Here is a 16,436-nt window from a genome sequence, read left to right on the forward strand (position 1 = left end):
TTACTAACAAAGGTTTAATTCGTTGCTTATATGTTAAACAAATTGACATTACTCAGAAATTATTTTCAAACAAATTCAATAAGATTCACATATCAGGTAACATTTCAATAATCTATGAATACTTATGTATATTACAGGAGCCTACCTTTGGAGAGATAGGTCGTAAAAATAGAATAATTACAAATCATCTAGTCATTATTTAACTTTACTTATTTTTTTCTGGGATAAGATAACTTTAAAGTTGAAAAAGAACCTTATTTGACGGTAACAAACCTGCGCAAGTTAACTGTTTTGTTAACTTACAAGCACTTAGGTACTTACATAACTCAAAAAAAAATAAGTAAAGTCGTTTACTTAATAGAACTTTAAACGTTGTTACTAATAAGCTCATCTATGTCGTATTAAACTATTGTTATAATAAGAATTTACAAGATTTCAAATAAAATCATTTTAAATCTGAACCATGTTACTCTTGTTTTATTTCGCATTATAAAGGTGCGCACAGACTTGGTACCATATTAATATTAGGGGTTAAAGTATGAAATTGCCGTTTTATTCTAGTAGGTTTTTGAATTGCCATAGAGTCTTCATGGTTTGAGGTTTTCGAATGAAACTTTTTTCACGTGGTTTCTGTGATGTTCTTCTTTTAAAAAATGTGAAACATTTGATTATCGATGTTCAATTGTTTTTGTTATTCAACTTAAACAAGAAAGATGGACACTGCGAAAATTTGAGTAATTTTTGAATATGAATTCCGACGCGGAAGTAAACGGCAGAAACAGCCCGCAATATCAATGCTGCATTTGAAGAGGTGTCTGCTAATGAACGCACCGTGTGATTTTGGATTAAACGCTTTCGTGGTGGAAACTTCGACTTGAAGAACGAGCCATGAAAAAGACCGCCTGACAGGTGATTAACGAGAAATTAAGAGAGACGGTGAACGCCGATCCTAGTCAAACTACCCAGATACCCAGTCGAACACCGAATAATGTTGAAAAAATTAGCAGTAAAACAGCCACGACTCATAAATCGACCTTCACCGTTATTGCTCCATGACAACGCGAGGCCTCATACAGCAAAAGAAACCGTTTTAACTCTTCAGGAACTGCAGTTGGAAACTATTCGTCTTCCTCCATATTCGCCAGGCCTTGCTCTAACGGACGACCATTTTTTTTTGTGATTTGGACAATTATCTGCGTCACAAGAAGTTTCTTCCCAGGAGGCAGAACAAAATTCTTTCACACAGTTTGTGCAGTCTAGATCCTCAGAATTCTATCGTAAAGACATAAATGACCTTCCTATTAGATGACCGCAATGTATAGATAATAATGACAACTATTTTGATTAAATAAGTTTGTTAAAAATTTAAAAAAATTACAATTTAGATTTTCAGTACAAATCGGCAATTTCATACTTTAACCCCTATTATATCTAACTTGTTTTTTATAACACGTACACAGAATAACAATTTTATGTAACCACTACTGTTGCTGTTCAGTAATATCCACAATGTCACTGCATGTTATATAACATTTTTTTATTTACATAGATATTTACAGTACTTACATATAAAAAACTATTCTAGTAAACCAAAAAAAAAGAAAAATCTAGCGTCAACAAATTTTACATATAAAATTGTTGGACACATTGTTATAACATCAGTGTCCACTTTATCTGAACCATGTTGTATAGCAATGTTGTATAACGTGGTATGTAAAATAGTCCGTACATACCTTAAGATCCCTAGTCCCCACGAGTAGGTGTGCCTATAAAATTCAGTGTAAAAGAAGAGTGCGCTTCGGAAAGAAGGCTCCTCTTTTCGCCTCTGAACACATGACGACTAGAAGCAGCACCTACGTAAGAGAAATACTACGAAAATTATTCGCTGGCATAGGTAATAATACTAGGTCATGCTCGGGCACCTTATAAAAACGTTTCATCAAATTGGAATCGCGTAAAGAAAAAAGCAAATGTATGTGTTATTTAGTCGGTACAAATTATAATTATAATCATCGTCTATATGTCGTAGCCAAACAACTAAACAGCCTACGAATAGTTAAAGTAGCCATTCCTCAGGTTTTATGAAACAGCTAGCTAAGCTAGCTCTTTTTGTATTTTGTTTTTTTTTTTTTTTAATTTTCTAGTGGTAACCCTGAACTTTGTTTATATTTTTTTGCATTAAATCAATTTAAACTATTAAAATGGTGAAAAAGTGTTGCGGTTATACAACAAAGTGAATCCTATGGTGGTTGAAATATCGTTCCACAGATTAGCTAATAATAACATTTTCGTTTACAACAGTGGTTCTTAACCTTTTTGACATGAGGGACCACTTTAACAAAGTTTGTCTTGCCAGGGACCATCAGTTTACCTAAATTAGCACTCATTTCTTTATTATTTATCAAAAATAAATCTGAATTTTTGGGTCAGTTCTAATGAAAGCTAAACGCATGTCGGCCGTTGTGTAGGTAAGCAAATGCAAATAAAGAAAAACTTGCCTATTAGACGTATGTAGTTTCTAAACGAAATTTTTATCGGTCTTAAAGCAAAAATTACGTAAAATTTTGCCCAAACGTACTTAACGTTTTATTTGTTGACAAATGCGAAAACAAGGAACTATAGTTTCTGAATACGCGAGCGAAGCGAGCGCGAAATTTTAATTATTTTTTAAGACTCAAAACCAAAATTACGTAAAATGTAGCCCAAACATACATTTTCTTGAATAGGGGGACTAGGTACGACACACCCGATATACGTCCATGCGAAAACCCCCGCTCGCAATTATATATAAGTCGATAAAAATTATAAGTTAGATAAGGTATAGCAACGTCGCGAAGCTAAGCTTCACGGACCACTTGGAGTGCCTCCAGGGACCACCAGTGGTCCGCGGACCACCGGTTAAGAACCACTGGTTTACAACGAGTCAAAATATGTGTGATGGATTCTAAAACTGTTGTACTATTGTTATAGCTTCCCAAAAAAAATGAAGAAAGGCGACATAAATGGCTCAGCAGTATATATGTGAAGCAAAAATACAAGAAAATCAGTCTTCACTTCGTATCTTAATGATTTTATACTGCTAATTCCCGCTAATTATTAAAAGCCTACATTAGTATCTTAAGGTAACAAACTGCGTAAGTTAAAACTTCAGTACCAATCTGTGTTTAATATTCTTAGCAAATTCGGATTTGTCTCACATAGCATAATCTCATAGTCACCCTATTAGAAAGGGACAGACGGCCTCCGTACTGTTTCACTCGGCTCGTTTTCTGAGTATAGGTGCGCAGTCCTGTTTACTATATTATGTCTATGCCGATTACCGATCCGATGATGGATGTCAATGATGTCATGTCAGTTGTTTTATGTTTGTAGAAAATAGTGTACTTAAAATAAATCTATACGAGTATTTATTTTAAAAGAATGAATTGTTTGTAATACTAAATTTCAGTTCCGGTTACTTGTAATGTAGAGGCAGTTCAATAACAGTAAGTACTTTCAACGGTTTTTTCGTTAGTAGTGTATAGTGATTTTCAGTTAAGTATAAAAATACAATTTAGCCTTGAAGGGAAAGGGAAGAAAAATCTCGCTCAGTGGGTCGTCTTATTTATGTTATGTATGCTTTTTGTGATCTGGTTGGATTGAACTTTGAGTTACCTGCTGAGCGTGCTCCACATCCAGTGCTGTATATTGACTATGCTATAGAACCCAGTATTCAAATATTTTCTATTTGAAGTGTGTCAATATGAAGTAGCACATTTATAACAAGTTGGAAGTATGTACATGAGTCATCATCTCCCGAGTCTTTTCCCAACTATGTTGGGGTAGACTTACAGTCTAACTGGATTCAGCCGAGTACCAGTGCTTTACAAGGAGCGACTATCTGACCTCCTCAACCCAGTTACCCGGGCAACTTGATACCTCTTGGTTAGACTTTGATTAGAAGTACATGAGTGCACACGGCAAGAGAGTGAATACTCTTCATGATCCGTAAGGTCAAAACTCGAGTTTATCAAGCAACAGTGTTACAATAAAAGACTGAACATTGAACCTGCTTGTCCTCACATTCATAAAATATGATGTCTTGTAAGTGAAGAAGTTAAACAAGTGGTTCCAACTAGTGCAAACTTTTGATAGACCATTACGTACATGCAATTCCATAAGGTTCTATTATGTTGTTTGATGCTGTAAAAAATTGAAAAGAATTAAATTTTTATGGCTGTTGAAACTTTTGCAAGCAGTGGGTAGAAAGATATAGTGAATATGTGCATGAAGATTTCTGAATACAATTTATCTTGTTACAAGTTTTTGACTGACTTTGACACTTTTTGTTGACCATTAGGTACATGCAAATCTATAGGGTTCTATTATAAACAACATAATTATGATGCTGTAAAACAATTATTGGAAAGAATTTAATTTTAATGGCTGTGGAAACTTTTGCAAGCAGTGGGTAGAAAGATATAGTGAATATCAAGTTGTACATTTTTGAATACACTTGTCTTTGTACAAGTTTTTGACTTCACATGTGACTGACTTTGACACATATTGATATCTTGAATGTATTATTTTTCTGATTACTTTTTAGGAAATGTAAACATCTCAAAAAGTGTCTGATATATAGTGTAGGTTATGTCACACATTTCTGAGCCATTTTAGAAATTTCATTACACATTTACTAGGAATTGTATAAAATGAATTACATAGATTTCCACTAACATGTTTAAAGATTTTGAGATTCTGAATACATAATAATTATAGTTTTGTACATTTATGGCTTGTTCTCTAATACATCATCATTATTATAACAATAATATTAAATAACTGCAACCCTCAATGAATCTATTAATATATATTGTATCTATGTATATAACCAAACTAATCTTTCAGGTCATGTCTCACATTAACGACTTGATAGGCGTATTGAGAGGTCTTCGGTTAGTGGTGGAAGCGGGGGTCAAGGCACAGGCTGAAGCATCTACCCTAATATGGAACACCTCTAGCTTAAAGCCATTGCTGTCCAACTGCCCGACTAACCTATTAGCCATGAACCCCAACCCACCATCCGCTAAAGAGTTAATGGAGAGGGCGTTTGTAGTCGCACATGGCTTTAGACAGTTTGCGGCTATGCATGTCCCAAATGTGAATGCCTCTACAGCAAGCCCTGAGATGGATCAACAGATGAAAGACGAAATTGACGAGCTGAACAGGGAGTTCAACAGGACATTTGATACTTTGAAAAAAGTTCAGACAATGGAAAACTCAGCTGCGGTTTCTGCCAAAACCAATGAATTCCGGCAGGATAAAGTACAGATAATGGCACCTATTGAGGATTTACAAAAGCAATTGAAAGAAGACAAAGAAAAGAGAGCTGATGATATTCTTCTGGCGGTTACTTCTGCTGAATCGGCGGCAGATGTGCCTAGTCCCAGGCCAAAGAGTCAAGCTGGCCTTGCATCGCCGACGCCTGTGTCCCAATCTGTGTCCGCATCGCCGAAGCCTGTGGCTAAGAAAAAGATTAGAGTTGCTGTAAGTACTTTTACTAAGCATCTGCGGTGCATACATGACTTCGTCCTAATTTCTCATTTATTTATGTTCTCAGTTAAGCGAGAATTCGAAAGCCCGCGTTGTGCCTTCTTCCCGCCTCGGCCGTATGTTTTCATTTGGATCGCTGGCAGCGGGACTTGGGGTAGGGACAGTTGCTCAATACGCTCGGAACACGTTCCAGCAGGTGACTGGTAACGTTGACGAGTCCGCCAACTCGTTCCTGTCTCCGGCAAACGCGGAGAGGATCGTCGATACGCTTTGTAAAGTCAGAGGTAAGTAAGAACGAAGGGAAAGTAGATCCAGCTGTGTATACATGGAGAATCAGAATGAGGATGCTGATTTGCTGTTTTTATAAACAGGTGCTGCTCTAAAGCTTGGCCAACTGCTAAGCATTCAAGATGACTCGATGATATCTCCAGAGCTGCAGCGTATTTTCCAACGCGTGCGCCAGTCTGCCGACTTCATGCCGTCGTGGCAGGTGGAAAAGGTCATGAGTTCACAACTTGGGCCCGAGTGGAGGCACAGGGTCGCGAGCTTCGAGGACAAGCCATTTGCTGCTGCCTCTATTGGTAAGTGTTATTTGACATTTAAACAGGAGATAGTTCAAAATTGGGCATGGAGTAGCCACTTTTGGGGGTAATGCTTTTACCACAGGTTAATGTATCATCAATTTACTGTGTAGGTCAAGTCCACCTGGCGGTGCTACACGACGGCAAGGAGGTAGCAGTCAAGGTCCAGTACCCAGGCGTCGCTAAAGGGATCAACAGCGATATCGACAACCTCGTGGGAGTTATGAAGGTAACATCACTTATTTACAAAACATATGAACATAATTATAATGCAAAATATTTATTTAACTTCCTTTGATTTTGAAATGAAAGTAACTTTCTACTAGGTTAGGAATCATATTTTTCCATCATCCTCCTAGCCTGCGACTCCTTGTCTGATGCCCTCAATCCAGTTACCCAGGCAACCTAGTACCCATTAGTATTACTGGTGTCAGACTTACTGGCTTCTGACTACCAGTAACGACTGCGAAGGATGTTCAATGATAGCCGAGACCTACAGCTTAACGTGCCATCTGAAACACAGTCATTGGTGTCTTAGATATACTTAAAAAGTTCATAAAAACTTAGAAAAGTTGCATTGGTATTTGCCTGACCTGGAATCGAACCCACGCACTTACATATACTTGAGAGGTTGGTCCTTTATCCACAAAGCCACCACGACTTTTTTCGTTAGGAATATTTGTTTAAGTTATGATTTAATGCAAAAGAGAAAATTAACGATTTCTAAGTACATATTTTTATATACCCATTCTCTACATTGTTTATTTATTAAGTGTAATATTCCCAGGTATGGAACATGTTTCCCAAAGGGATGTTCATAGACAACATAGTGGAGGTTGCTAAGAAAGAGCTGTCATGGGAAGTGGACTACATACGTGAAGCCGAATGCACCAAGAAGTTCAAGAAACTGCTCGCTCCCTACCCGGAGTACTTCGTGCCTGATGTTATTGGTAAGGAATATTAACGTGATGTCCTCCTAGACGATTATCAGCTACGGTGACTGCGCAGGACATATTATAGTGCACAAGCATATGCGCAAACGCAGGTGCACTTTACCCATGGGATAGTATTCTGACACTACCAGAGAGAGATCAGGCGCAGGACCGACGTTAATGTGCTGTCCGATGCGGTGTAGGGATCACCAACTTCTAGGCTCCGAAACCCAGAAAGCGATTTCGGCCCAACCCAGAAATCGAACCCGAGACCTCGTGTTTTATAATAATTATGTTTAGTACATTCATGTTATATAAAGAGAGAAGATAAAGTTCTTGGTGGTTTATAAGATTGGTCTTGACTGATTGATGACTTTGTTTAGAAATAATTTGCGGTTTCTATGGTAGGCGTGTAAGGGCGGGGAGATAGTAAAGTCCCTCTTCCCCCGAACACCCGCATTTGGGGGCGCTACTTTCTTAGGAGACTTTGCGTTATGACGTCTCCATCCTCATCATTATTTAAACATGCATTCAACCGGGTGTTACAAAAGAGTATCTATCTCTATCTATCCTTCTTTCAGACGAGTTATGTGCCCCAGAGGTAATAACAACTGAACTGATTGACGGAGTGCCGCTAGACAAACTGTTTGACGCAGCGTACGAAGTTCGCGTTGATATAGCCTACAAGATCATGCAGTTGTGTCTCCGAGAAATGTTTGTACTGCGGTGCATGCAAACTGACCCCAACTGGGCCAATTTCTTCTACAACCCGACTACTAAACAGGTGCCTTGTTATTTTATACAATAATATCTGCCTAACCTTCTCCCATTTATGTTGGCGTCAGCTACCAGTCAAAACGGATGCAATCAGTTGCATCCGTTTGCACGCTCATACCAGTGTTTTACGTTTGAGGAGCGTTTGCCTATCAGACCTCCAGAAATGACATCCGGGAACCACCAGTTCAACCCGGGACGCTGGTGAAACCGCGGGCAGAAGCTAGTCTCTTACTAAATCTCAAATTTATATCATAGTTTTTACAACAATTTCATCAGTTGTGTTAACAAATGTTACAACTACACTAAATAAAGCTTATAGTTTAATACAATATTTTGTGCAGGTGATTCTACTGGACTTCGGAGCCACCCGGGAGTATTCGAAAGAGTTTATGGACCAGTACATTGAGATCATTCACGCGGCGTCTCTGGGTGACAGGGATGCTATACTGCGGATGTCAAAGGAGATGAAGTTCCTGACTGGTTATGAATCTAAGGTTTGTATACTTACGGTGCGTTGCACCATTTCACTATAACGGTAACCGAACCGTTTTCAGTTGTCAAATCAGCGTTATGACTAATGGACGGCAAGTGTACGGCTGGTTATGGATTGGTTATCGTTATAGTAAAATGGTGCAACTCTCCCTTAGTATTTATTATGTTGGCTGACTAACAAGGCATTTGTAAAGATTTGAGAGTAAATATAATATGGTATATTGTACATCTCTCTTTGACCTGGTGGTGGACTGGTGGTGTCCGCTAATGTGCCATTTTTTGTGCATGTAGTATAAATAAATGAATAAGGAATTGATTCGAATGAATGAATTGACGTCGAATTGATAGGCTTCTACTTTTTGACAATTAGGTCATAAAAATTTTAGATAATAATCTGGTTTCTATTTGTAGTTGACTATCATTGAAACTTTTCTTAAGTAACAAAAAAATTTTATTAACACAACTTCACTATAAAAGCAAGAAGACTCACACATGCTGCAATGTTCGGCCACAGATGATGGAACAGACGCACGTGGACACGGTGATGATCATGGGCGAGGTGTTCACGGGCGGCGGCTTCGACTTCGGCACGCAGCAGACCACGCGCCGCATCCACGCGCTCGTGCCCACCATCCTCGCGCAGCGCCTGTGTCCGCCGCCCGAGGAGATCTACTCGCTGCACCGCAAGCTGTCCGGCGTCTTCCTGCTCTGCGCCAAGCTGCGCGTCAAGCTGGACTGCACCGCCATGTTCCAGGAGATCTACCAGCAGTACAAGACCGACAGCTTCAGATAGACCTTAGCGTCCGTGGCTCAGGCGTGGTCCCACTTCACCTACACGGTCTTCAACGGCGACTTCATCTCTAACTTCAAGTAATTCATCGTACATGTTTTTTATAAGTGTGTGCTAACCTCAAAGTGCCTCTGTGCCGCTCAAATACATTTTGTGAGTGGCTGCGTTCAGTTGAGATTATGTGCCCTCAAACTTTTGAAAGGGACACCCGCATAATGTGACAGTCCAGGTTAAGAAATATTGGATAAGTGATGTGTAGGAACATTGAAGCTGCAATGTAAATGCATTTTATAAAATGGAGGAACCCAAAGGCCCAAGGCCGGGCGTTACAGGGCTAATTTGGTCGTAAGTTAGAGTACCTGGGTGGGTTTTAGGCTACGTTCAGATGAGAAGCGCACAACACGCGTTTACAACTAGGTACATACATTTTATTGATTCTGTACACATTTTGTACTATACTGTACACACTGTACGCCTGTGCCCAGCAGTGGGACGTTAAAAAGGCTGTAACAGTATTATATTAATAGTCTATTTCATAGTCATATTTTTTACATAAAGAATTTCGAATATCGATATTGAAACACACGATGCAAAGCTCCGCGCATCACAGGACATCATTACTAACTTCAATAAAAATAAAAAAAACTCGTTAAATTATTTGATTATTGTATTTGAGTGTAACTTGAACTGGTACAATGTCTTCATCGGACTCGGATTATGATATTTACGGAAATATAACACAAAAACTACAGGCACTAAAAAACAAAGAGGTTGAAACTGCTGTTACGAGCGACAGAACTGACATCGGTCCAAGTAGCTCAACCAATTGCTTTTTACTTATAATGATAAGATATTAAAAATGAACGATACACCGGATTCTATAAACTATAATATTGCTAAGTTTATTGATGGAGGTATTGTTAATCAGGATGTGCGAAAGTTAATTGCGGGGAATAATGAAAATAATGAATCCAGTGGCTTTAAATTAAAATTCCAATGTCAAAATAAGAAGAAACCGTTTGAAACATTTATGAATCCTCATGAGAAATTAATGTTGGCTATGATAAAATGTGCAGAGCATTTAGAAACACCTTTAGAGAGACTGAAGTTTTATTTCGATGGAGATTTAATATCAAGTAACAACATAAACATGATTTGATAATGCATAATTAACACAAATTACGCAGTCGCAGATAGCCTACAAAGCCGTCAGCACAGCTGCGACAGCAATGCCGGCGCCGAGGAAGCCCGCGCAGGCCTAGGAAACCTATCTGTTATAAGGAGAAGCCACTGAAAACTGAACTACGGAATCTCGAGGTTCAAAATGCCGATCTATTGTATCCATAAAGTATACAAGTTCGATATACGTGACATAGTATGTTTGCCAAGACGAAGTATTGTATTGAAATGAACTGAAAATATTTAAATGAAAATATTGGGAATGTTCATGATCCTGATGTACGGAATATCGAAAATTTTGGAATCATAGCATACATTCTAAGTCACGTATAACGAACTTGGGTAGTTTATGGATCCAGTACATCAGCATTTAGAACTTGGAGATTCCGTAGTACAGTCGCCACTGAACACTAAACTAAGAAGTGATTAATGCTGTTATTCAAGCAATTTATATCTTTAATATTACAATTTATAATCTGTAGACAGGAGCTCTAACATTGTGAATTTCCTAAACTTGGCCTTGGGCTCGATGGGTTTCTCCTTTACGTTCTGAATGTTGGCAACTGTAGTACTTATAGTGGAGCTAAATAAACAGTACATTTTGTTGCGATTTACAACGAAACGGGTGATATTTATTAGAAGAAAGTTATGTTATCTTTAAATTGATTTAGTCTATAAAGCATTTTGTTTTTGTTACCATTTTTTGTATCTTTATACCAATAGGTATATTTTATATCAATGTTACACTAGTAATTTAAATAAACTAAATTAATAAACTGCGTACAACAGACAACAATATTTTTAAGTAGGTACCTAAACTTGTACAACATAGATTTTATACAAAGTACATTTGACCAAACGCGTTTAGACAGACTTGAAGGTTGTGATACACAGATTGTACTAAAAAAATATCTTAAAAATAATAACGTGAAACGTCAGCTAATATGTTAAAATACACTCTTTTGCAAAAAAAACAGTCACCTATGCGAAATCTTGGTTTTAAGGACTTCGCACAGGTGCCCGCTTTTTTTGCAAAAGAGTTTATATTCTACTGATTCTACAGATAGTTTCTAAAATTTTCTGGCCTAAGTTCATGACCAATTTAAATAACATCGTCCATTTTTGTGTTGACAGTAGACTAATTAAAAACTTCCCTTACAATTCGGGATGCGTCAAAACTAAAAAAATGCTCATCTTTTGCATTTTCAGTTTTTTTTTTTTCAATTTCAGTAACGTAATTGCATGATAGCCGATGTAAGCATTAAGGCAGACCACTGAGAAATATTACAATATATCTATTTATTTGAATGTTTACTTCGAAGGTGCTAATGGTAAACTCTGAGGAGTTGCACAAATGATTTCTTGCTCTGTATTCATGAATTTGTAAAACTTCGTACAGATTAGAGTGGTTTGTAACACATTACCAAAGAGGGAATTTACAAAGAGGGATCCGACTATTATAACAGTCTATGTTAAGGAGAAGCAGTGTACATTAAAACCTATAACAGTTTTTATTTATTAGGGTCGATTTATACTAGCGCATAGTCGAAGCGTACGAAGCGTCAAATTCTTTACAACTAAAGCGAAGCCGCACGATTGCGAGTGACTCCATCGTTATCAACACTGACGCAGGCCAATTTCCGATTGATGTCGCGCAGGCTCGCTAGTGTGTTGACGGGCAGACTCGCGAATTCTGAAGAATGCGCGGAACTTTTTTAAATCTCAGAGGTAATGTGTGCCTTACGCTGTGGTGTTACGGTTGAATTCGTTATGTCCAGTTTTGAAAAGTCGCTTCGATGCGCTTCGACTCTGCTCTAGTATGAATTGACCCTTATTTTTTGCCGTTTTCGAAATACAAAGTATTTTGAGATTAAGCAGTAGTGGTATTTCTCGATTTAAATATATATGTGTCGTATAATAAATAACATTTTAACGTATGGATATTGATGTCGAAGTAATTACATGTTCTTTAAAAACCTGAGCCACGAATGTTTCCAGTTGAACTACCTCTTCTAAATCTATCTTATAAGGCTAAATTGTGATCGTATTTGAAATTTAGTATTAGCGTTGTGTAGAAACACTGTTTGTAAAATAATTGTTAATTCTATAGCTTAATAAACTCGTTGTGGAATATTGGATTGTTTCTGTTTAATGCCTTTTTTATAGTAAAAAAACCTGAATAGTCGTGTACACATTAAAGTTCTAATGACTTTACACATTAAACTTTCTGTCCTACTACCGAAGTCATTTCTTATTCTAATAATAATAATATTTTTTAGACCGATCACTTGTTTACCGACGGTCTATAAACTTCTTACATCTATTTTGAGATTAAAAATAAATCAACATATTGAAAAATATTCAATTATGTCAACTTCTCAAAATGGATGTAAGAAGGGGTCCCGTGCTACTAAGGAGCTGCTCCTCACCGATATGGTCATCAGCCACCAGGTTCGGCGATCCCGAAAGAATTTGTCGACATGTTGGATAGACTATAAGAAGGCCTACGACTCGGTCCCCCATACATGGCTTAAGAGGGTATTGGAGTTGTATAAAATAAACTCAACTCTACGCGCCTTTCTTGCGTCATGTATGGAGCAATGGAGAACGGTTCTCCACTATCAGGATGTCGAGAAATTGAAGGGACCGGCGATCCTATTAAGATCGAGCGGGGAATTTTCCAGGGTGACAGTTTGAGTCCACTTTGGTTTTGCCTGGCCTTGAACCCTCTGAGCACATTGCTTGAGGGCTCGGGGTTGGGCTATCCTTTGCGGAGAGGGGGTCAGGTTATATCCCATTCGCTTAACATGGACGATCTGAAACTGTTTGCCACCACAGAATTGCAGCTGATGAAGCTACTGAAGGTCACTGAAACTTTCAGTAGTTGCATCAGGATGGAATTTGGTGTGGACAAATATGCAGTCATGCATGTAAAGCGAGGGGGAATTGTGGAATCTGAGGGAGTACAACTCTCAGATAATATAAACCTGAGATCACTCTCCGCAAACGATACATATAAATACCTGGGTATGGCGGAGGGGTTAGGCATCAATGTGGCTGTCATGAAACAGTCATTACGGGAGCGTTTCTTTGGCCGCCTGAATAAGGTTCTAAAAAGTTCCTTATCGGGAGGCAACAAGGTTCGCGCCTTTAATGGTTGGGTCATGCCAGTCCTGATGTACTCTTTCGGCATACTCAAATGGACTCAAACTGAATTGGACACCCTGGATAGGAAAGTCCGCACACTGCTGACCGCAGAACGAATGCATCACCCACGATCGTCAGTGATGAGACTGTACATCCCACGGAAATGTGGAGGACGAGGCTTTTTAAATGCAAAGACGGTCCACAACCATGAGGTGTACAGTCAGAGAATATTTTCTCAAAAGCGACGTGGGTATGCACCGTGCTATGGTGGCAGTGGACAGAGGACTCACCCCGCTGTCGCTGGCAAATGAGCACTGGCGCAAACCTGTCGTACTAACTACTAGGGCTTTCAAATACCGGATTTTTTCAATACCGGTATTAGAAATTTCAATACCGTGATCACGTGATCACGGTATTGTCGGTCATGCAAATATTGCATTACTCCTAATAGCTCCTTTATGCGTCTTCGAAGTGCTTTTGCAAGATTTTGGCTTAAGTCATTAGCTTGACCTTCGATCTAACTTCGTCAACATAAATTTTAGCGCAATATCCGCTTTTAGTAAATTGGTATCCCGTTTACAAATTTCTAATACAGTTTGACTACAGAAAGGCTGTTGTAAATATTTTTTAATATTGTCAAATCGAAATCGTCTAATTCGAAATCGAAGTTTAATTTTAGATCGATTAAAACTTTTAAAACACAATCCTTTAGTTTCAAAAAGCGTCCAATCATAGCTCCGACACTATGACTAAAAATGAGATCGACTTCATCATGACGAACAAGAAGCACATAGTCAGAGACGTCTCCGTGATCAATAGGTTTAATACCAGTAGCGATCACCGACTTGTCCGAGGCTCTCTGAATATCAAATTCAAGGCCGAACGTTTCAGTCAGATGGAAGGCCAGGCTCGACCAACACTGCTCCAAACCATTTCTGGATCTGAAACGTTCCAGTCAAATTTGGAGAACCGATTTGCCGCCGTGGAAACCACAACAGACGTTAACCAGAACCACGAATATATATTTCGGATCCTTAGGGAGGAAGGTTCGAGATTCTGTAACATGCAGCGTAAGGGCAAGAAATCAAAGCTTTCGGAAGAGACTTTAGGGCTTATGAAGAAACGACGTGAAAACCCGTCTGTCACTTCATCAACTAAGCGGGCTCTAAACCAAGAGATCAACAAGCACGTACGACGCTACCTCCAGTGCTCCAATACTCTTGACTTTGAATGAGCAATTGAGCTGAATCGGGGGTCAAAGGTGTTCGTACAATCTCTTGGAAGAAGCCACTTGACGAAGCTGACCACAACCAGTGGAGAAGTCATTTTTTCGGTGCCAGTCCTTTCGGAAGTGGAAAACTTCTATGGCCGGTTATACGCATCGCATGCATCTCAACCTGATCCCGGAAATGAGGATTCAAGAGCCACATTAACACGCCATTTCACCGAAGACCTGCCAGAAGTCAGCAGTGGTGAAATCGAGATCGCTCTGAGACAGCTCAAAAATGGAAAAGCTCCTGGCGAGGATGGCATTACTACAGAGGTATTAAAAGCAGGAGGTAAGCCCGTCCTGGGGGAGCTCCAGAAGCTTTTTAACGCCGTCCTGTTTGAAGGGGGAACTCCAGAGGCGTGCAGTAGGAGTGTTATCGTCCTGTTCTTCAAAAAGGGAGACAAAACCCTGCTGAAGAATTATCGACCCATTTCCCTCCTAAGCCACGTATATAAGCTGTTCTCAAAAGTGGTCACGAACCGACTTGCGCGAAGACTCGACGAATTCCAACCACCTGAGCAGGCTGGCTTTCGGAGCGGATACGGCACCATAGACCACATCCACACAGTGCGGCATATTATGCAGAAGACCGAAGAGTATAATCAGCCCCTGTGTCTAGCATTTGTGGACTATGAGAAGGCCTTTGACTCGGTTGAAATCTGGTCTGTTCTGGAGTCCCTGCAGCGTTGCCAAGTAGATTGGCGGAAAAAGGCTCGTAGTTATTTATCTTAATACAACTTCCTGCTACTTATTACAAATTACAACAAACCACAATAATTAAAATTATAAAAAAGATTGTAATACCGTAATCACGGTATTGGCTCGTCAATACCGGTATTGACAAAAGACCAAAATATATCCGTGATCACGGTATTACGGGATCCCGTAATACCGGTATTGAAAGCCCTACTAACTACCCACGATCGCAAGGAGGTATGGCAGAGCAAACAGCTACACGGACGCTTCTTCGGGGCTCTTCATGGCCCCGATGTAGACTTCAAAGCGTCCGTATCTTGGCTACGCTTCGGTGACCTGTTTGGAGAAACCGAAGGGTTTGTATGTGCAATTATGGACAAAGTTATCCTTACGAATAACTACCGGAGATATATCGTGAAAGACGGGACGGTTGACATATGTCGGGCATGTCACCATCCGGGTCTTTAGTCTATCAGACATATTATATCTGGTTGTTCTCGTTTGGCTAATGGTGAATATTTGCACAGACATAACCAAGTGGCCAAGATCATCCACCAGCAGCTTGCTCTGCAATTCAACCTTGTAGACCTTGAGGTACCGTACTACAAGTATGCGCCCGACCCAGTTCTCGAAAAGGACCATATCACGTTGTACTGGGATCGATCTATCATCACTGACAGGACTATTGTAGCCAATAAGCCTGATATTGTGGTGATAGATCGATTAGCGCGCCGCGCGATGATAATCGATGTCGCCGTTCCGCATGACGAGAACCTTGTGAAAGCTGAGAAAGAGAAACAAATAAAGTATCTCGACTTAGCGCACGAGGTTGTCGCCATGTGGAGTGTCAACACGGCTGTTGTTGTGCCGATTGTCGTTACGGCCAATGGTTTAATAGCCAAGAGCCTCGACGAACACCTCAGGAGGCTCTCGTTGGGCGGCTGGATCAAGGGACTGATTCAGAAGGCAGTACTCCTTGATACGGCACGTATTGTGAGGAGGTTCCTGTCTCTGGGACCCTAACCACCGGTACCTTGGAC

General features: G+C 39.6%; 1 protein-coding gene across 1 annotated transcript; it reads left to right on the forward strand.

Annotated features, from left to right (window-relative positions):
- Positions 1-3,319: 3,319 nt before the first annotated feature.
- On the forward strand, positions 3,320-12,416 carry LOC110373007 (atypical kinase COQ8B, mitochondrial). Its single transcript, XM_064039209.1, has 9 exons — positions 3,320-3,485; positions 4,888-5,526; positions 5,600-5,816; positions 5,904-6,113; positions 6,227-6,342; positions 6,901-7,063; positions 7,627-7,829; positions 8,164-8,316; positions 8,829-12,416. The coding sequence occupies exons 2-9, from the start codon at positions 4,891-4,893 to the stop codon at positions 9,105-9,107; spliced, it is 1,977 nt and encodes a 658-aa protein (XP_063895279.1). The 5' UTR covers positions 3,320-3,485; positions 4,888-4,890; the 3' UTR covers positions 9,108-12,416.
- The last annotated feature ends 4,020 nt before the right edge of the window (positions 12,417-16,436 follow it).

Source organism: Helicoverpa armigera, chromosome 1 (assembly GCF_030705265.1).
Source record: "Helicoverpa armigera isolate CAAS_96S chromosome 1, ASM3070526v1, whole genome shotgun sequence".
Classification (NCBI taxonomy): domain Eukaryota; kingdom Metazoa; phylum Arthropoda; class Insecta; order Lepidoptera; family Noctuidae; genus Helicoverpa; species Helicoverpa armigera.

What these genes read in the sequence shown, in the direction of transcription:
- LOC110373007 (XM_064039209.1), top strand. Translation starts at nt 4,891, where the DNA reads ATGTCTCACATTAACGACTTGATAGGCGTATTGAGAGGTCTTCGGTTA. An exon ending in ACCTCGTGGGAGTTATGAAG is followed by an intron (nt 6,343 to 6,900) that starts GTAACATCACTT and finishes TAATATTCCCAG; the next exon opens with GTATGGAACATGTTTCCCAA. An exon ending in ACAACCCGACTACTAAACAG is followed by an intron (nt 7,830 to 8,163) that starts GTGCCTTGTTAT and finishes TATTTTGTGCAG; the next exon opens with GTGATTCTACTGGACTTCGG.